Consider the following 21,567-nt stretch of genomic DNA (forward strand, 5'->3'; position numbering starts at 1 on the left):
GGAAAGTTTATTAAAGTGAAGTGTCTACTCTTGAGCTATGAGAGTGGGCGAGCTGGAGAGAGTGAGAGCACGAGCTACCAGGAGCACCATTTCTTCATCTCTGCCGCTAATGCAAATGTATTGCCAATTGTTGTAATACAGGCTTTTGCTATTGAAATGAGAAAACCCCACAAAGTCTCAGGTATGTTTATCTAGACTTTTCAGTCTTCTTTTTCATAAGTAAGTCTTTTATTTAATACCCTCTACTGAATCTTCTCTGCATTACTGGCAGTAGAGAGAATTTGATCTAAGTGTTGTGACCCTGAGAGCTGGAGTGACCCCAGCCTCAGCCGTGGTGCCAATCAATCCAGCAGGTGCTGTGTTCCTTACGAGGCCTTGCTATGTGTATTTGGCATGTCTATTTTAACGCCATTTGATAAGTGCTGTTTTTTTCTGTACCTTTGATGTGAGTTTCTAGTTCCAAAACAGTAGTTTCGGCAGTCAATATAGTTCAGCAACTTGCTTGAAAATGTTGTGGGGTCTATTTCACATTATTACAAAATAAGAGCACTGGATTTGTCATTACTTACAGTAGAAGGTCTTTATTTATAATCTACTGATAGAATATAAGTATATAAAGTACATTAAAAACTACCCATGTATTTCCAAGCCTTTTTATTTTAGTTTCTTACTTGTTTGAGATTTTATATTTTTATTCATGAGAGACACAGAGAAAGGCAGAGACCCAGGCAGAGGGAGAAGCAGGCTCCTAGTGTGGGACTTGATCTGGGATCACGCCCTCAGACAAAGGCAGATGCTCAACCACTGAGCTACCCAGGCATCCCTCCAAGCCTTTTTAGAAGTAAACAGTTTGTTACTGTGTTAGAAAACAATTAAGGATTAAAAATTGGAGTACTGAGCTGAAAGGTTACCATCTTTGAAATGGTGGATTAAAAAATAAATCAGGCACGGGTGGTTTCATTTAAAAATCAGCTGGACTTTTTTTGGTATGATCTAAATGATTATTTTTATTTTTTAAAGATTTTATTATTTATTCATGACAGACACAGAGGGGCAGAGACATAGGCAGAGAGAGAAGCAGGCTCCCTGTGGGGAGCCCAATGTGGGACACGATCCCAGGGCCCTGGGATCGCGCCCTGAGCTGACGGCAGGTGCTCAACCACTGAGCCACCCAGGTGCCCCTGATCTAAATGGTTTTAAATTGTGATGCTGAAGGGCTTTCTGGTACTTTACAAGAGATTATTTTACATATTTGTGTCAAGAAGTCAGTTCCTGGTATTTAAACAAACACTTCATGAATGCCTCTGAGTCTGTCATAAAACACCTTTGGATTTCAAGGATGATGTTTACATTGGTTCAACAGGATCTTTTTTTTTTTTTTTTTCTTTTGGTTTTTTTGTACAAATATTTGAGTTTAGGATTATTAACAACCACAAGAGTACTGCTTGACTTACATTCTCAGTAAACCAGGCCACATATGCTAGCTGTATTTTACTAAGGCACTTTTCTCTCTTTCCTAGTACTTATGGTCTTACTTAGCAGTGAGAAATCCCACATTTTATGCACTGTTTTCACCATTTGATTTTTCTTTTGGAGCCTTGGTCTCCTTACGTGAAGCAAAAGTCTTGGTAACTTTTAAGCGGAATGCTTTTGAGAGATGATAGTACAGGATAGGATCAAAACAGAGGTTTGACACAGCCAGGAGCAGTGTGGCCTCTTTGGCTTTGAAGAGTGAAATCCTGGTTGGGCAATCAGATATTACCTCTGTTTGGCTCAGAGTGTATGGGATTCGGACAATGTGATACGGGACAAAACATATGATATAGCCCGTAGTCACTAAAAGTATGTTGATGAGGGCTTTTTTCACATATGGATAATTTTCATTATCTTTGTTTCTGTAGAGTTGTCGGATGACAAGACAGTTAGATATTAAGATGATGACTGAGAAATTTAAAAATATCGCTACACATATGAAATTTGTCAGCAGGTGCCAGTTTCTGCCAAACTCCTTTTTGAATTCCATGCATCCTACATTTGGCCTCTCCTTGATGTCTTTGATGGGGATAATCATGTTGGGCACCATTATAAGAAGGACCATCAGCCACACCACGGTCGATATCATTTTGGCAAATCCAGGTTCTTGTATCCGATAAACCTTGGAGTTGTAGGTCAACTGAAGACAGCGATCAATGCTGACAAATGCTAAGAAGATAATCGATAAGTACATATTAATGTACATGAGGCAGGCTGTCACTTGGCAGTGGAAGATCTTCAGCTTCCAGGGTGCCACTCCCAGGTCGACAACGATTTTCACTGGTAATGCCAGGGTGAGCAGGAAATCGGCTGTCAGCAAATTGATCAAGTATATGCTCACACACCTGTGATTTGTCTTGTTTTGTACGAAAGCCCAAGTTGCAAATCCGCTCCCAATAATTCCAACAAGGAAAACTAAATAAAAAAAATATGTGAATGGCTCCAGGTTTGTATAAACTGGGCAGAAGGTAGAACTGTTTGTCATCTTGAGGGGATGACTCTGATGGATGACTCTATTCCCCCCCTAAAAAAAAAAAAAAAAAAAAAAAAAAAAATCCAAAGAATCTGTTTAAAAAAAGGGGGTAGGGGAAAGAGGTTAGTAATTAAAATTGGAAATTATTTTCTTTAAAAACATCTGCACTCACAATAACCAGGTCACGATTTTTCTAATTCTTAGATAGAATTTTATTGGTGAACAGATGGTATGGACTGGTGGGAACATCATAGGTTGTGAGGAAGCCTGGGTTTTCCAATGATCTGATTTCGTGATTTTGGAAAATCCCATATATAGGTTTGCTTCTAGAAGGGATATTTTCAACATCACACTTTTGTGTTCTGATAGCTCTTTTGTTATCAGTTGGGTTGGAAGTTAGTTTGCAGAGGAGATAAATGAACTGAAATTCTGAGAAACAGAGAGGAAATGAGGGTAATTTGGTTTGTTTGTGGCTGAGCCCATGAAGTTTCAGGGAGGCTTCCTGGCTTGCTGTTTTCATAGATTGAAAGAGCTCCTCATGCTGGAGGAACCCAGGCTGACAGGGCAGGTAACCGGTGACAGAAAATTGTCCTGTGATCTAGAAGAAGTTATTTTAAAAGTAGGCCCTTTGTTATGTCATGTACTAGAACATGTTCATAATCACAATTGCATCTCATTTTTCTTTTTTAGCAGAAAGAGTTGAAGGCTTAGAATCTGGTCTTAGAATTGGTGCTTACTCCTTCCTTTTCCTCCTTCCCTTTTCCCAGTGACTTAGGCCTGGGATGTCCAGTATGTGGCCACAGATGACTATTGAGCATGGGGCCAGCCCAAACTGACATGTGCTGTAAATGCAAGATACACACCAGATTTTAAATGTTTAATATTTTAAATACCAGGTTTTAAAGGTTTAAAATATTATATTAAAAATACGAGCAGTAAAAGTGCACTATTTTATACAAATAGTGCAATTAGTAAAGTATCTTTTATATTCAGCATATGTTGAAATGGTATTTTTGATACAGTAGGTTAAATATATGATTAAATATATTTTAAATATATAATTAAAATTAATTTCTCCTGTTTCTTTTTGCTTTTTCAAATGCAGCTCCTGCATAATTTTAAAGTGCCTTTGTGGTTTGTGTTGTATTTCTGTTAAAAAATGCTTGTATAGATGTTTCTATGTCAGGTCAGTGGTTTTGCGAAATTTGACCACAAATGTATTTAAAGGCTTCTAGAACGAGAATATATGATCGTTGGTTACAAAATTCTCAAACAGAAGCTCAGTTGTGTTAGTATGAAAATATCTAACTATAATACTTATTTTCTTTCACTGTAGGTTTTGTGACAGTTAAGGCCAGAAGTATAAGACATATCTTTAGAACCATTGTGATTGACACTGATAATCCTGTCATGTTCCCTTCAAATCTGGGACATAAGTATAAGTTAAACCAGTTGGGCTTCATTTGCTCTCTTTGACTTGGTTCAAACTAATGCTCATAGGGCCACAGGTACATCTTTCTGGTGCTGCTTCTTGGTGTGCACCCTCCTCATACATATTAAACACATTCCTTTTGTTTTAAAGACCAGAAGATTTTGTGTTTTAGCAGAAAAAAAACTGATTTATGCTTCTTAAAAATAGCAAATCTTAAGTATAGTGGCTAAAAAGGACAAATAAGCCCATTCTCAGAAACCATCCTTTAGGGACGCCTGAGTGGCTCAGCAGATGAGTTGTGATCCCACGGTCCCAGGATCGAGTCTCACATCGGGCTCCTCACAGAGACCTTGCTTCTCCCTCTGCCTCTCTCTGTGTGTCTCTCATGAATAAATAAATAGAATCTTAAAAAAAAAAAAAAAAGAAAGAAACCTCCCTTTAAAAGTAAACCAACAACAAAGATTTATGAAGCCTTTCTGATCCTTAATTCTCCAGATTATTTAATGATCCCCTCTGTACACCTTGGGATGAACAATACAAGCAGATTGATAAAGCAGATGTATATAAAACTTTATAAATTCAAGTGTTAAGAGGCACCTGGATGGCTCAGTGGCAGTTTCTGCCTTCAGCTCGGGTCGTGATCCCAGGGTCCTGGGATTGAGTCCCACATATTAGGCTCCCTATGAGGAACCTGCTTCTCCCTCTGCCTGTGTCTCTGCCTCTCTCTCTGTGTGTCTCGTGAATAAGTATAAATTCAAGTGTTATTTGAAAAAAGGATACACGTTCCCTCCTCTTTCCCTACTTGAGATAGGACTTTAGGGTTCATGCATAATTTGTTCTGCACTAAACTCAGTGAAAATTGAGTACTTACTCTGGCACTGTGCTAAGTACTTTACATGTGCTTATTTAACCTTTCATCATTCCTACCATGTAGATGTTCCTATCCCTACTTTGCAGATGAGAAAACTGGTGCAACGAGATGATATAGTAACACCCAAGGTTATATAGTTGTTAAATTATCCTGAGCCAGGATCCCAGCTCAGACATTTAGATCTTAGAAGGTATGTTCAAAAGCACTCTAGAACTCTGTCTCCATAATAGTAATAATGCTGATGGTGATGATGATCATTATTATTATTATAGCAGCCAGCCTTACTAAGTGCTTACTATGTGGTAGGAGCGATATTCTAGGGAATTTTCATATAAGAGAGCGGAAATATATTAGTTCTTAAGTTTGCCTCTGAATACTAATGAAGGAAGTTCAGATTTCAAGTATTTTGATGTTACTTTTTACCATAGATCTGTTTAAAAACCAAATCTAGGTTCTGTCTTTTAAATGTAAACCTCCCTACTTCAAAAGTTCCTGTGACCTAGTTGCTTCAAACCAGCCCTACTGTCTTTATCTCAGTTCCTGGATTGGTGGTATCTCTACTCTGGTGTGAGCTGCTCCTTGCTGCCTTTGTACTTCTGCTTGTGATAAAATTTGGGGAATCATAGGACTTTAAGAATGGAGGGAACCTTTACTGATAGCATCTTGTCCAAGTCTCAGATCAGTTGAGAAGACTGAAGTCTGGCATTTGGATGTTGCTCAAGATTTTCCAGCTTGTAAGAGCAGGCCAGCATCTGACTGACCCTTTTGATCATTTTCTAGGCCTTCTGCCCTTATTCTTTCTATATCTAAATCCCTCCTATCTTAAAATGCCTGGAATATGCCCTTTGTGTCTGAGGTCTACTCCAGGCTTCATTGACTTCTTAGGATTTGTTTTTCAGTAGTAACCGTTTATTTGAACCTTGGCTTTCTGACCATCCTTTTCTTCTCTGATCCTTGTCTCTGTGCCCTACCTTTGCTCTTTGTTCCTTTACCAGATGTTAGGGTTTTGCCTTACAGTCTTGTATTTCAAATGTTATTTGAAAATAGTTAACATAATACTGTGTGTGTGTGTTTTTTAAGTGCTCCTGTTGCTCATATAATTAAACAATAAAGTCTCATTTTATAGATGAATGTATGGTAAAGAGGAGGATTAGAAAATTATTTGTTTTGGGACACGTGGGTGGCTCAGGGGTTGAGCGTCTACCTTTGACTCAGTTCGTGATCCTGGGGTCCTGGCTCAGGTCATGATCCCGAGGTCCTGGGATCGAGTCCTGCTTCAGGCTCCCTGATGGGAGCCTGCTTCTCCCTCTGCTTGTGTCTCTGCCCCTCTCTGTGTCTCTCATGAATAAATAAGTAAAATCTTAAAAAAAAGAAAATGATTTGTTTTGATCAATTAATATTCTAACTAGAACTGGCCATATGTACCACTTATAGGTAATTTATTTAAAAATAATTATAGCGTAACTATTTGATGATGCTTTACAATCCTGTAGTGCCTCGCACTTACTTTTCATGAACCTCAGTCTAGATTGCAATGAAAAACAAGTCTCTTCACTTAAAATTTTTGGTATGTCGATTAGAGGTTGAATTATACTATAATAGCATTCTGTGTCGTCTCTCACAAATTTGAAAACCAAGTGCTTGATAAATATTTTGTCAAGTAATTATTTAGCCTGTGGAAATTTGAGGTACTCAGAGGTGTTACAGCAAAAATCTAGAAAAGATTTCAAGTGTCTCTTGTTTGGACAGAGTGTCCGTTGTTTAGAAAATTATTATTATTATTATTATTTTTTTATGAAAGTCACAATAGAAAGTTCTTGAAAGGGACGCCTGGGTGGCTCAGTGGTTGAGCTTTTGCCTTTAGCTCAGGTCGTGATCCCAGGGTCCTGAGATCGAGTCCCACATCAGGCTCCCTAGGGAGCCTGCTTCTCCCTCTGCCTGTGACTCTGTCTCTCTCTCTGTCTCTTGTGAATAAATAAATAAATAAATCTTAAAAAGAAAAAAACCCTTTGAAATTACCTATCATAGTGTTTGCAGTGGGAAGTCATTTCAAGATCTGTTGTGGCCTGCTATAATGCAACAGGGTGTTTATCCATCCTATTATAAAATATAAAATTGAGTTCTTGAATAGTTATGCTCACCTATAAGTGTTCAGTCTTGTATAAATTTTTTTTTTTTAATTGAGAGGGATGGAAGGGGTCATCAGATAGAAGAAACTTATAGAGTAGTTCATAGCAAGAATCTACTTAGAGTTTAATAATTGATGCCCTCTTACACAGCGGCCTTATTACACGTTGGCATTTCCAATTTACATGTTTTAAACACTGAACATCATAGCTTCCCCTTCCATCAAAAGATATTTAAATACATCAAGTACTTTAAGAGGACCTACCTGGGGGTATATTCTCTGAGCCACCGTGGGCTTGCTGCAAATCTTCAGAAAAGCATGAGCTGTCCTCCTGGCCTCAGCAGTAGCAGTAGCAATAGCAGCTCCATCGCATGAATGTTGGCTATACTAAAAATTTCCTTTCCTTTTCGTGTGGTTTTAAAGTGTTGCATATTGACGTAGATGAAACTGTGGTTTCTAAGTAGTTTAACTGTATGAAAGTCTCCCGAAGAGGTTCAATTTTGTGTGTGCTTTCATTTGTGTATTCTTTTAGAGGAAAAAATTTTATTGTCCATTGTAATACCCAGCATCTTCTTTTTCAAGCATCCAAGATATATTTTTCTCATAATGATTTTAAAAAACATCATTTCTTGTGCCTTGAAAAAGGATTATGAGTTAAATATATTAGGTCTTTAAGCAAAATTTCTTTAGTATACATACCGATACACATCCCCCTTTTGAAGCTATAATTAAAGCAGTTGTTACAGTTTGGATTCTGCTGAGACATCTATCAATAAAAACAAAAGATGTGATTGTACATAGTCTGGTAAAGTTCATGTTTTATTTATCTTTAATATTCATCGTGGAAGAATTTGGAAGTAGAAACAGAAGAAGAAAATTACATGCACAGAGATAATTACTGTTAACAGTTTTGGTACATAAGTTGACACATACATGGATTTTGGCACAAATTTAAAATTTTTTCCATGTGTATACACACCCATTTAAAATGTCAATATATTGTGTAGTTGTAATTTTTTCATTCAAGGATATATTGGATCTATTTTTCTAAGTAGGCCTGCCATGAGCATTTGTCAATTTGGCCCAAATAGCTTAAGGAATTGAGACAAGTATTTAGTAATTAATAGATTATATGTAAAAGGACCCTCCACTGGGTATTTCTCATGTGTTTAAAACGTTTGGGTTAATGCTCATTCTGCCTGTGGTGAGCACATGTTTACTGAGTGTCCGAGTGGAGCTCAGCATGGTGAGGGACCTAATAAAGTCACTGTAGCTCATCCACATCATCAGTTGGCTTTGTTAAGTTTTCTTTCTTGTATAAGAGTAGCTTTTATGAAAGAGGATATGAGCTCATGTCTTAACCATATTTTCTGGAGTCCTAAGTCTGCTACTCCAGAGTTGATTTGTGAGTGCAAAACCATTTCTTGAGGTCATTTAGGGCCCTATTTATAGTGGTGCTTCATTGGTTGGGTAGGTACTTAGGTTTCATCTCTTTTTCTCCTGATAATCCGTAATCAGTTTTCCAGATAATAATTAAAAAAAAAAAAAAAAAAGAAGCCTCTCCAGAATCCAAAATGAATCCGTTTGGTATTGGACTTTTAAGAAGAAAAATCTCTCAAAAAACTAGATGAGATGTGTTCATTGTTGCTGGACATGACTCAATGAAAAATACACTCCCAAAAAGATGTACTTACAGGTAGTCAAGTAAGTGAGAAGTTATGCTTGGGGTTTATATTCGGTAGGGAACAGAGAGGGTGGGATGGAGAGAATTTGGTGAGATGGAGCTAGCTGACCGTTGAGTGGTGAATGGTTGGTTCTAACATGATTTGCAGGAAAACTGGAATGAAAGGTTTTTGATAGTATAGTTTGTTTTTTCTTTTTTTTAGGTAGGCATATCTATATGTTTACTTCCTTGTCCTCTTTGGGGGTCTACTCAGACAGAATTAAGTACATTCAAATATTCTTAAAAAATCCACCGTGGCCACAGTTTTTGTGTCTGGATTGCCAGATATAAAAGAGCTGAAGTACCCTCATTCTCAGTGTTCCATTTCCTTTTTGGAATGGTGAGAAACCAATCTTTTAATAGTGAAACTGAACCACGTTCTTCCTTTTGAGAATGAGCTTGAAGGCAATCTGATAGTTTGTGGAAGTTTACTCAGAGTGAAAATATACTTTTTGGGGGTTACTATCCCTGTTTTTGCTTTTAACATGAATTCCATTTGAAATTTCCAAAAGTCACATCTTTATCTGTTTCATTAAGGACAGATGTTTTTCAGAGTGTATTCTGTTAGTGTTCTGGGAAATTACATGTCATCACTAACACAGTATTTCAAAAACCCAAGTGGGAAGAAGTGAGGTGAAGTTGTTTTTCCTTTACCTTGGTCATGGCAATGCTTCTAAAGAAATGACGTACTTGTTACTTTAATGGATATTTTGCTTGTTTTTAGTAAAAATTGAAGCAAAATTGCCCTGTGAATTGACAAAATCTTACTGTAGTTAAATCTTCTGTGCACACAAATCCTCCTTTTGTTTTTGTTGAACACAAATACCAAAGAGTATTTCAGTAGAAGTGTCATTTTTTTTTTATGTTTAACATTTTTAAAATTTGTTTTTTTTTAAGAGCACAGTAGCCCTTCAGAGCTAATAAGGCATGGGAAAATGAATTTTGGAGTAGGTAGCCAGTGCCACAGCCAGATGTGGGTCTGGAGAACTCATTTTCTTTAAGGAAATCCACACGATTAGAGTCCTCTCTTTACAAATGGGGAGACTGAGGTCTTGTCCAAAGCTACACAGTTGGACTACAGTGACCTGCCACTTCATTATGCTGCTTAAAATGGAAGTGGTAGGTGGAAAGAGGAGTTGCAGAGGAGGCTGGCCGGTCCACCCAGCCACCCCCTGCCCTACTGCCCTGCCTTTGTTTGAATTCCAGTGCCCGGAGCAGGGGAACCGTGTGCTACTGTGCCCACGCTTCTCACAGAGTTGGCAACTCAGGATGCTCCCAACTCAAAATAGTTTGCATCCTGAAGCTTTTTTTTTTTTTTTTTTTTAAATGATCTTTGAGTAGGGAGCTATTCCTTGGTTAAGAAATGCTGGTGATCAAGACAGTTCTCCAGCTGTGTGTGTGTGTGTGTGTGTGTGTGTGTGTGTGTGTGTGGCTTTTTGTCTGCCGTTTCCCTGGGACCACTGTGTTTTAGGTGTTCACATTTTGAAAAATTTTTAAAGCGCATCATCCCTTTTCCCCACCCGGATTAATCCAAAGACTTTTTTCCCCCTGACTCTCTGAGACTGGCAGCTTCAGATCTGAGAGCGACAGGTGTGATTAGACAAGAGTCCTTTTAAAGTGAGGCACAGACACGAGAGCTTCCAGGATGTTGCTTTTTCGGCGGCATCACTTAAACACTGTCTCAGTTTTCCCTTTTTAGTGAAACAGGGAGTAAAAAGGTGGATATGTTTTGAAGGCAAAAGTGTTTTTGCGTATCCTTGGAATGTGAACTCGATTGTAAGAGTGGCCGAGTATATTCATTCCCCTTGCCTGTCCTTTTGCTTTTCTGCCCTTTTATTGACTGTACAGTGTTACTGGGTCAACATGCAGTTCATTTTACCTTTCAGTTGTGAGATCTAACTGTGCTGTTTGATTGATGGCTATGAAATAGTACGGGAAATCCCTAAGAAAGAACTTTTAAAGGTTATCTTGTTTCTTTTTAGTCACTAAAGTTCATATATATATATTTTTCCTCTTGAATGGTTATGGTCCATTTCTCAAGAAGTGGTGAGTAACACATGTTCAAAGCTCAGGATAGAGTTAGGAAGTCTGTTGCTACTTTCTAGGAGAAGGTTCTCTAATTAACCCTGTCCTTTGCCATGCAGGGCTTTGTGTTTTGACCAAGTATTTTACGAAAATTTTAACACGTTTATTGATTGTAAGCTGGCTCCTTAGCTCCCAGCTGGAGAATATTTTTGTTACTGTTTAGAAGGTGTCAGTGTAACCATCTATGGGTGTATACTTGGGTTGCTTTCTACTTGGCAAATGCAAATAATGCTGCAGTAAGCACAGGGTGCATGCATACCTTTTCTTTTTTTTTTTTTTAATTAATTTATTTATATGAGAGACAGAGAGAGAGGCAGAGACACAGGCAGAGGGAGAAGCAGGCTCCCCACAGGAAGCTGCATGTGGGACTCGATCCCAGGACTCCAGGATCACACCCTGAGCAGAAGGCAGATGCTCAACCGCTGAGCCACCCAGGCGTCCCGCATATATACCTTTTCAAATGAGTGTTTTCATTTTCTTTGAGTAAGTGCCCAGGACTGGAATGACTGGATCATATGGTATTTTATTTTTAATATTCTTTTAAAGATTTATTTTACTGAGAGAGAGAGAGAGAGAGAGAGAGAGAGAGAGAGAGAGAGAGAGAAAGGGAGCAGGAGAGCTAGAGGACGACCCTGAGATCATGACCTGAGACATAGGAAGAGTTGAATGCTTAACTGATGGAGCCACCCAGGTGCCTCCTCTATTTTTAATTTTTCTTTTTTCTTTTTTTTTTTTTTTTAAAGATTTTGTTTATTTGTTAGAGAGGCAGAGACACAGGCAGAGGGAAAAGCAGGCTCCATGCAGGGAGACCGTTGTGGGACTTGATACCGGGACTCCAGGATCACGCCCTGGACCCAAGGCTAGCACTAAACTGCTGAGCCACCCAGGGATCCCTATTTTTAATTTTTTAAGGAACTTCGGTACCGTTTTTCACAGTTTGGCTGCATCGCCCGTGCACAAGTGTTCCTTTTTCTCCACGTCATTGCCGGCGCTTGTTATTTCTTCTCTACAGTAGCCGTTCTGACAGGTGTAGGGTCATATGCTCTAGTGGTTTTGATTTGCATTTCCCTGATGATGAGGGATGTTGAACATGTGTCTGTTGGCCATCTGTGGTCTTCTTTGGAAAAATATCTGTTCAATCCTCTCCCCATTTTTTGATCATATTCTTTGTTTTTCTAGTGTTGAGGGTTTTTTTTATAGGTTTTTTTTTTTTAAGATTTTATTTATTTATTCATAGAGACAGAGAGAGAGAGAGAGAGAGAGAGAGAGAGAGAGAGGCAGAGACACAGGCAGAGGGAGAAGCAGGCTCCGTGCAGGGAGAGAGAGAGAGAGAGAGAGAGAGAGAGGCAGAGACACAGGCAGAGGGAGAAGCAGGCTCCGTGCAGGGAGCCTGATGTGGGACTCGATCCCAGGACTCCAGGATCATGCCCTGGGCCAAAGGCAGTGCTAAACTGCTGAGCTACCCGGCTGCCCTCTAGTGTTGAGTTTTATAAGCTCTTTATATATATATATTTGAATACGAATTGTTTTTTGCACACATTGTTTGCAAATATCTTCTCCCATTCAGTAGATTGCCTTTGGTTTGTTGATGATTCTTTTCTCTGCGCAATAATGAGAATATTCTGAATGTAACTTTGTAAACACTTATTTTAAATAGCATTGGTGGAAGTCCTGGTTTCCCTATTAAAAAAATAGCATTTTCCCTTTTAATTTGCCTAAGTACTTTCATAGTATCAACCAGATAAGAAAATACATTTGGTCATGGCATTGCAAGTTTTTTATTTTTTTAATAGTGGCCTTTTTTTTTTTTTAAACTAGGAGATGAATTTAATAAGGAGTTGAAATTGGCATTTCATTTACAAACAAAATGAGGCTTAACTTCTCATTTTAGTCAGTAAATATCAGAGCTAGTGCTCCTTCCGAAAGCTGCGGTGTAAGAAGTAGAAAGTAAATAATTAACAGCTTGAAAAAGCTCCCAGTTAAATGTAGAGAATCGTTTAGTTTGGAAAGGAGATTATCCAATTATTTTTAAGTAGTGTGAAGTATTGTGTGGAGATGATGAGAACCACATTTCAGTGTCCTTTTATGTCAGGAGATGGAATGATAGGAAAGTCAGCCCGTAGGTCTTTATCATGCTCTTTGGAGGAAGATTTAGCAGTTATACCAGTAACCTAGGATTTGGGAGGGAAGCAGGAAGTAGTAGTATAACTCTGGGCTTCCACTGGCTTACTGATACCATGTGGGTTGCGGCTGGTGACATCTGGGGACTGGAAATAGAACAAGATGATCCTGGGTTCAGAGTCTTCTATTTCAGGTCCTTAAAGGAGTGAAGATAAATTTTGGGAAGTGGGTTTTTTATTTTTTATTTTTATTTTTTCGATTTATTTATTTATTTATTTTTTGGGGAAGTGGGTTGAGGTGGGTTATGGAGGAAATCTTAACTATGACCATGGGCGAAGTCAGACTTACACAATGCAGTGCATTCAAAAAGTAGCAAGTAGTCTTAGTCAGTGAAAATACTTTTCAAATATTTTATTGTTGTTGAGATGGGTTTATTTCTATAGTACCTCTTTTCGTGCTTGTACTCCCACTTCTGTTGTGGGTGGGAGACATAGAAATGACATAGCTTCTCCTATTTTCTGTCAACCCTGAAACTGCATTGGAGTGCACCTGGGAAAAAGGAAGTTTTCCAGGTCCTGCTTTTTTTTATTTTTATTTTTTTTAAGATTTCATTTTTTATTTGAGAGAGAGCACAAGTAGGGGGAGTAGCAGAGGGAGAGGAAGAAGCAGGCTATGTGTGAAGCAGGAAGCCTGACAGGCTTGATCCCAGGATCCTGGGATCAAGACCTGAACTGAAGGCAGACGCTTAACTGACTGAGCCACCTAGGGCCCCTTTCCAGGTCCTTTCCAGCTCCTTCTGTAGAGAAAGCTGTAGTGCAAGTTCTAAAGTGCTCAGAGTACCCTGGGTGGCTTATAAACTCAGGTGCCTATGGTGGAAAAGAAGGCATGATGATATGCACGGTTGTAAGAAACAATAGAAAACAAGAAAAGCTGGGGGTAATAGTGAGTTGAGGGCTGCTGCTTCCCCAAGTGAGGCCGGCAGGCCCTTAGCTACAGCCAGTTGTTTCCCCATGTTTTTAATAGTTGGGGCAACGATGAAAAGAAAGAAACATGCCTTGTGAATAGAATAGCATGTGCCACTAGCTGCTTTGCAACATGTGGACTGCAGAAATCTAATAGGAAGGTGTTCAAAGGGGGCTCTTTACTATGACTAGAAGTCCCTCATAAATAGGAATTCTTGCATTTTAACCAAACTGTGATTCCATTTTGAAGGGTAATTGACTCAGCTACCTATACGGAATATTCTAAAGTAGTTGTTTTTTTTTGTTTTTGTTTTTTTTAAAATAAAAGAAACAGTTGTGATAAGAATCAAGAAACAGAGAGATCATAATCCTACAAGATTACACATGGACTGCCCACTGAGATGCATGAATCTCACAGTGGTTGTTTACAAAGACTGCCTGCAGCGAGTGCTGCTCATATTTAGGTGATCTGCCCAGCAGCCTCCATACTCTTTTCCCAGCTGTAAAAACGAGACTCTCCCTTTGAGAAATTCAGTTTCCCCGGTTCTTGTCCATTAGGCTCTCACGGTGTCCAGTCTGCCTCTAATACCAGGGTCAGGCCATAATTGGCAACCAGCATGTCCGAGTCTGCTGAGCACAGGTTGAGATGCAACATGAGACCAGATGACCCAGTGAGATCTGAGTTCCCGGTTTCTGAAGACATTCTCTGGAGGACTGACTGTGAAGATTTAAGGTCTGGAAGTGCTGCTTTCTTTTTGCTACCATGAAAAGAGTATCCACAGCTTCCTATGAGCAGAAACTACTATCATGAAAGGTGGCTGGAAAAATTGTACAAACTCAGCTTGCCTTACATCAGCTGAGGCCCTATATCAGCCCTTAAATTAAGCCATACCTACAACTTGGAACATTTAGGTCTGTCAGCCAGTAAATCTCTTTTCATTGCAATTTTAGTTGTATTTTTTTTGTTACCTGCAAATTAAACAATTCTGATACATTGGCTTCACCTGGAACATTAACCTAGAAATTCTAGAAAACACCCTTACACTAAGTTCTGTTTCTCCTCGATGAGGGTAGTAAAGTATGTGCCATTCCCTTTCTATTCTGTCCCTAACCTCATTGCTGTTATTTATACCCTTTGACTCTGGACAAAAATAAGAAGAGAAATAGTATCTTCATTAATAGAGAAAATATCTGTGACATCAGACCATCCCCCCAGAATGACAGGAGACTTCCTTCTGGGTAAACCACACTGTGAGGTTTGTGGGGGGTGGGGTTAGGAGAGAACTGGTGTGGTGTGGTCTTCAACGGTAAAAGCTGTTACTCCCTTTTGCTCACCAATTCTCTGCCAGATAACCAGTGGCATGCAAATTATCTTTCCATGACAGGACATCCCCACAAAAGAACCACTTTAACAGCGAGGCTTTCCTTACCCATATGTCACTTCCTAAAATATTCTACTCCTTTCATCGCACTGCTTCTATACAATATGGTTAAGTGTTATTTTACTGTCCCTGAGGTAAATATGTATTATAGAAACCATATTATGAACTAGCTACAGAAACAAAATTCTTCCATAACGTAATTTAAAAAATTAGTACTGGTAATCTCAGGGAAGTTTCTGGATTAATTCACTGTTGCCACTACTCTACTTTTTTTTTTTTTTTTTTTTTTTTGTAGTTCTGGACTTGATACGCAGTAACGGTTAATGAAGTGTTGCTTTTTACAGTATTCTTACCTGGCTTGCACAGTTGTTTCCTGAAAAAAAATCTTGATTTTCACATTACCCATCTGCTTCATTGGTTACAAAGACATTATTTGGCACTCCTCATTTCTTTTTAGTTTTGCTTTCTCTCATGGCTCAGGGTGGGTGGGGGGCATGTAAAATACCAGTATTTACTAATTTGCCCTGGCCAGTGGAGATTGTGAAGAATAAGCACAGCCAGTTTCTTTTGCAGATGTATTTAGCCAAACATATATGGTAACCTTAGTTTTGTCAAGCATGTTTATCATAGCTTGGGGATTTTATTCTTTTTGAGAGAGGATATTTGACTCAGAGTGGAGAGCGTGGAGTTTCTACAAAGGTAGAAGCTGGACAGTGAATACCTTCCCAGCTCTTCTTCAATTTAAGGTGTATTTTCCAAGTTTTTCCTAAAATCTGATGAGTTCCAAGAGCATATGAAATACTTATTTTGGGAAAGTCTGTGGCAAATAAAAGTTTTGAACACTTTGCGTAACTGTCTTCCTTCCTTTATGCATAATTGAGCTTATTAAAGAAACTACACGTGTCTTGATGGTGAAGAAATTTACTATTATTTTTTTCCTACCTTGATTTTTAAGAAAGAAAAAACTGAACAGTATTGAAAATAATTTCTTTATTAGTACATATGCAGTAAAGGAAAAAAGTACATACACGTGACTTAAAAAATGTTCGAGAAGAACTTTTAGAAGGTGGCCTGGATGTCTTCTGGCCAGTCAATAACTCACAAGCCAGCAACCATATTCCATATCTGCACATTTTAAATTCATCTGCTTTTCCAAAAATGTGATCTGTAAATTTTCATTTTATGTGTAATTTTTCACTCATTATTGTAAATCTTAGATTTCACTTTTTCCAAGTACCGGTTGCTTTCCAAGAAAACTGCTTCCGCTGCTCCTAGATGTGTGTATGTGTGTGTGTCTTTGTCCCAATCAGCCTTTTTCCCCCCATACCATTGAACAGGGAAAGTTGCTGGCAGCGCATACCAATATCTAGCTTCCTTCAATAGAGTCCACTAAAAAATATTTTAACACCAGAACTCCAGGCTTATTAAGTAGATTAATAAGTCTTCCTATAAAACATACTTAAAATGTATCTTATATTACCCTCAAAATGCTATCAGAAAAAAATATTACTGTTTTGTTTTCTGCAAAGAACAGAATTTCTATCAACTTTCCTTTGAAATGCCATGAAGATAAGTCATAGGGGATTTCTTAAGTAATTTTCTTGGTGTCTGCTTATCTTCTTCAAATCAGAAAAAACTTGTTTCACTACAAACAGATCTCTAGTTCTTTAATCAGACTGTGCCTGTCTTAAGTTGGTCTTTGGTGACCCTGCTGAAAAAAAATCATATAACTTAATTTTTGTGTTTAGAGAAGGAAGATGCCCCAGTGAATTGCCTTGATTGCTTCCTATTTTCCTTATGCGATTTAAATTTCTACATTAACTGACCAGGCTAGTGATTTAAATCGTCTGTGTTGATGGAACAAAATGGAGTAATGCATGTATTACTTTTTTCTCTGGTATTACAAAAAAGCAAGGAAACTTCTATTTTGTGTTTATTAACTAAATTGGTTTGTAATGCCTAGCGATGATACTTATCAGCATGGACATGTTTCTTATTCTTCTGTAGCTGAAGATTGCAAATACGTGTACATGGATTTTGTTTGAAAGGAGGTGGGAATTCACAGTGTATCTGTGCTTTCATGTGTCGTATTTTCTCTTTTGGTTTTGGATGTTTCTGAGTCATGTTGAGCTTTGAAAGGGATATGCAGTTTCTTACATAAGGTTTCTCTAAAGGGCTGGCATAGGAAGAAATAAATAATAGGATCTAGGCATACGTTTGCAGCCGACAGGAGCAGAGTGAATTCTTTTACATAGAGCAAAATTTCTTTTGATCGGCAGCTGTAATGAGCTTCTGTTTGGCTCTGCGTGTAGGGGATTCTTGCAGTGTGGTAAGGTACAAAACAGACAAAAAATACAAACATGATGCTGAATATATTGCGGCTAGATTTCCTCTTGACCGAAATGGAATTCCTTCTGGACTTAAGGTGGGACTTGAAGATTTTCCTCGTGATAGCAGTGTAGAAAAAGATCAACAAAAAAAACACAATCCAGAAGATGCCCACAAAGATGTAGTTTGAGGCTTTATGCCACTTTAGTCCCAGTTCGTTTTTAAGTGTCACGCATTTTATGCGTGTAACCTTCACGTTGCTCACGTTCTGGTTGGTCAGGATGATGTTGGGGACAGCCAGCAGGAGCATGAGCACCCACACCATCACTGACAGGAGTTTGCTGTAATTGACGGAATGGATGAAAGAAGTCAAAAGAGGCTTCACGATTTTATAGTATCTGTCAAAGCTGATGAAACCAAAGAACACGATGCTGACATACATGTTGACATAGAAGAGCACAGCGGAGACCCTGCACACGAACACATGGATCCGCCAGGGCCCCAGGCCAGAATCGGCCAGAATCTTGAAGGGAAAAGTCAGGCTCATCAGAAAGTCAGCAACAACAATGTTCTTGAGATAGACGATGAAACTCTTGGAGCTTGGCACGTAAAAGAATATCCATCCAGATACACCGTTGAGCAGGATCCCCGCGACGAAGACCACGAGGTACAGCACGGGAACGATCTGCTGAGTTATGACGGTGTTCCGCGAGCAGGACTCCTCTGGAGGCTGCGTGGTGCTGGAATTGGTCATCTTGTACCTTCCGGAGGGGAGGCCTGGGAAGCAATGTTAGGTAGTCACTCAAAGGGCACAAGGGCATCTAGTGAATAATTTGTCGGATAATAACACAAAGGCCAGTGGATAGAGTCAAACCTGTCTTGTTCTTGAAATTAGGTGTTAGCTCTGTATTAGTTGGATACCCCTTCCTCCCTCCCTCTCTCCCTTCCTCTTGAAAAGGGAAGAGTAGGACAGATGACAGGAAAGAAAAATGGGAGCAGGGCAGTTGGGAGTGGGATCAATGTTTTCCTAAAATAATAACAGTTCCTTTTTAAAAAACTCCCAATTTAAATATGAATAAACTCCACATATTCATTTAAATACGGTCTCAAAAAATAACGAAACTGTAAAAACAGAGAATGTTTCATTTTATTTAGAACTCGGTTTCATATAGTAAGTTTAAGAGCTCTTGACAGACCTTAATTTTTAAAAGCCTAACTTATGTATATTTTGGACATAGGACAGTGTCTTACAAGCACATACACCCAAATGTAGCTGGTATTGTCAGTGTTGGATTATGAGTATCTTCCACAATGGAGTTTTTCTGTGTTATTTTTGCCATTGACAAATTTTGATTTGCGTTATTTTTATGAAGTAGAAGATGAATACAAATGATAAATGTACCTTAAAAATTTCAAACAAAAAAATTGCAAAGTACATTCTAGATCTATGTGGCTATAGAGCACATAATGTGGCCAGTCCAGATTGAGATGTGATGGAAGTGTTAAACGCACACTGAATTTCATAGACTTAAGACAAAAAAAAGTTAAAATATCTCAGTATTTTTAATATTGATTACATATTGAAGTAATATTAGAAATATGCAATTGGGGACGCCAGGTGGCTCAGTGGTTGAGCATCTGCCTTCAGCTCAGGGCGTGATCCAGGGATCCTGGGATCGAATCCCACATCGGGCTCCCCATAGGGAGCCTGCTTCTCCCTCTGCCTGTGTCTCTGCCTCTCTCTCTCTCTCTTTCTCTGTCTCATGAATAAATAAATCTTAAAAAAAAAAAAAAAGGTTAACACCTCATTAAAAGAAAAGTATTCCATTAAATAAAATACATTATTTTCATGTAATTTTACCTTTTTAAGAATATGGCTACTAGAAAATTTAAAATTACATATGTAGTTTGCTTCATATTTTTTTATTATTAGTTTGCTTCATATTTTTATTTATTTATTTTTTTTTAAAGATTTATTTATTTATTTATGATACACAGAGAGAGAGAGAGAAAGAGAGAGAGGCGCAGAGACACAGGCAGAGGGAGAAGCAGGCTCCATGCACCGGGAGCCCGACATGGGACTCGATCCCGGGACTCCAGGATCGCGCCCTGAGCCAAAGGCAGGCACTAAACCGCTGAGCCACCCAGGGATCCCCTGCTTCATATTTTTATTGGCCAACACTGTCTTAGGTATTAACCCAAACCTTCTTTTATTAGAGAATCCTGTATATTTTTCTCTGATGTCAGACGTACTGATTTAGAGCACAGGGAAGATTAGAACTTCTTTGAAAGATTATTGGATATGTCAAAACTAATGTTCACTGTCCATCTTTGATGTAATACCAGCATCCTACTCGATACCCTTCACTGGTCATTCCTTGGCCTCAGGATAAAGTTCTGACTCTTCAGTGCCAAAGTCCCTTCTTGATCTGATCCCTGCTTCCTCCACCCTCAGTCATGAGTTCCTCAACCCATCTTCCCCTTGGTAGGTTCCATGATTTCTCTCACCTTGGACCTTTGCACAAACTTTCATTTATGTGGAAAGTCTTTTTACTACCCTCTTGGCTCATTAACTTCTCTTCATCCTTGAAGCTCAGGATGGATGTCACTTCCTTTAGAAAACTTGACCATCCTACCCTTTTGTTGGAGTTGGTTGGGTATGAGGTCCTTCTGTATGTGTCCTCCTAGTTTTGTGCCTTTCTCCTGTTACAACACTCAACCTCCTTGTCCATTTTTTTGTTTGTTTTCTTCTACTGTAGTAAGCCCCTTCATAGATAGATCATGTCTTTTTTTTTTTTAACCGTTATATTAGTAGGATTAAATTAAGAACATTAGATAGTCAAACTATTTGAGAAATAAAAGGACATACAATCTGGGACTTCAAGACACGAATCCTTGTTCTTGAGAAATTTACAGGTAGTCAGGCATCATAGGGAAGAGTGATTGTGGAGTGGTTCCCTTGAGATCAGAGAACGTATCTTGTTCATCTTTGTACTCCTGCTGCCAAGCGTGGTGTTTCATACACAGTGAGTGAATGGCTATGTTAGTACAATGAAGGAAGTGTGAGAAAGTCAAATTTGGAAATGTGGGGTATAAAACTCAGTCATATTCCAAATAATCATATGTGCAAACTTTGTGTGCTACTTCCAACTCAAGAACACCTTGCTTCTGTGTACTTTTCTTCGTGCCATATGGCAAAGCTTGGAAATATTTCTAGCCATCTGATTTTGCCATTCCCTGCACTTCCTTTGGAAGGAAATCTTACTACTTGTACACTTGGCTCTGATCATAATAGATCGTAGTCATTTGCTTTTATGTAACCTGATTCAAATTTTAGATAGGAAGCAAATGGGCCATGTTTTCTGTTTTCAAATGTCCACTGTGGCAAAGAGTGTGTCTCCTAAATAATTTGTCTTCTCTCCTGAGAGCCTGATGTCATGGGTCCAGAACTGTGTTATCAGAATCCTGAAAATGTTGAGAATGTAAGCATACATGCCCTGGTGATGTGCATTATCGCCTCCTTGCTCCTTTCCCTGTCTTTGAGGTTGATGGAGGGTGTGGTGATGGGTCCAGGTAAACTTCTAGAGCAGAAGAACCTTCTGAAATGGAATGAATACCAAAGGCTTCCTTGGGTTTTTCTCCTCAAACACCTTCTTGCTATTTTGGCCTCTTTTGAAGCAATCGCAGGTAAGAGTCTCTGTTTTAGGTTAAGAAGGTTTGACTTACGCTGATTGGGAAAAGAGCCAGGGTATCACTGTCATTTGCATTGTTATTTGGTTAGACACAGTAGAGACAAATTAAAAGGACAACTTACATGAGGAATGAGCTAAAAGTAGGCTCAAGACAATTCTGGTATTAGTTTTTAAGCTCTTAAATATTTCTTTTCCTTAGCAGTGGTATTTGTGATAGGGCATCGCGTCCTCTAGTACATGTTTTACTGTACTTGGTGTCTCGGAGTGTGGCAGGCTTTTATGCAGTGATAAATTGAGAGATGTATGAATATGGAGCTATCTTGAGGCATTTCCAGAA

At 38.8% G+C, this 21,567-nt stretch overlaps 3 protein-coding genes across 13 annotated transcripts in view; 1 reads left to right on the forward strand and 2 right to left on the reverse strand.

Annotated features, from left to right (window-relative positions):
* Window positions 1–21,567, forward strand: part of MED12L (mediator complex subunit 12L) — a 323,628-nt gene that overhangs the window by 102,155 nt on the left and 199,906 nt on the right. The gene's annotated exons all lie outside the window — the stretch shown is intronic.
* GPR171 (G protein-coupled receptor 171) lies at window positions 555–7,319 on the reverse strand. Its single transcript, XM_025436207.3, has 2 exons — window positions 7,202–7,319; window positions 555–2,598 (listed from the first exon to the last, which is right to left on the reverse strand). The coding sequence occupies exon 2, from the start codon at window positions 2,516–2,518 to the stop codon at window positions 1,559–1,561; it is 960 nt and encodes a 319-aa protein (XP_025291992.1). The 5' UTR covers window positions 2,519–2,598; window positions 7,202–7,319; the 3' UTR covers window positions 555–1,558.
* P2RY14 (purinergic receptor P2Y14) overlaps window positions 16,186–21,567 on the reverse strand; it is a 51,741-nt gene continuing 46,359 nt past the window's right edge. For all 5 annotated transcript variants that reach the window (XM_049099607.1, XM_049099605.1, XM_035705233.2 and 2 more), the window contains one exon: window positions 16,186–18,315. In XM_049099607.1, the coding sequence (XP_048955564.1) occupies window positions 17,270–18,292 (1,023 nt within the window). In that variant the 5' untranslated portion in view covers window positions 18,293–18,315 and the 3' untranslated portion in view covers window positions 16,186–17,269. The remainder of the gene's footprint in view (window positions 18,316–21,567) is intronic.

This window comes from Canis lupus, chromosome 23 (genome assembly GCF_003254725.2).
Source record: "Canis lupus dingo isolate Sandy chromosome 23, ASM325472v2, whole genome shotgun sequence".
NCBI lineage: Eukaryota > Metazoa > Chordata > Mammalia > Carnivora > Canidae > Canis > Canis lupus.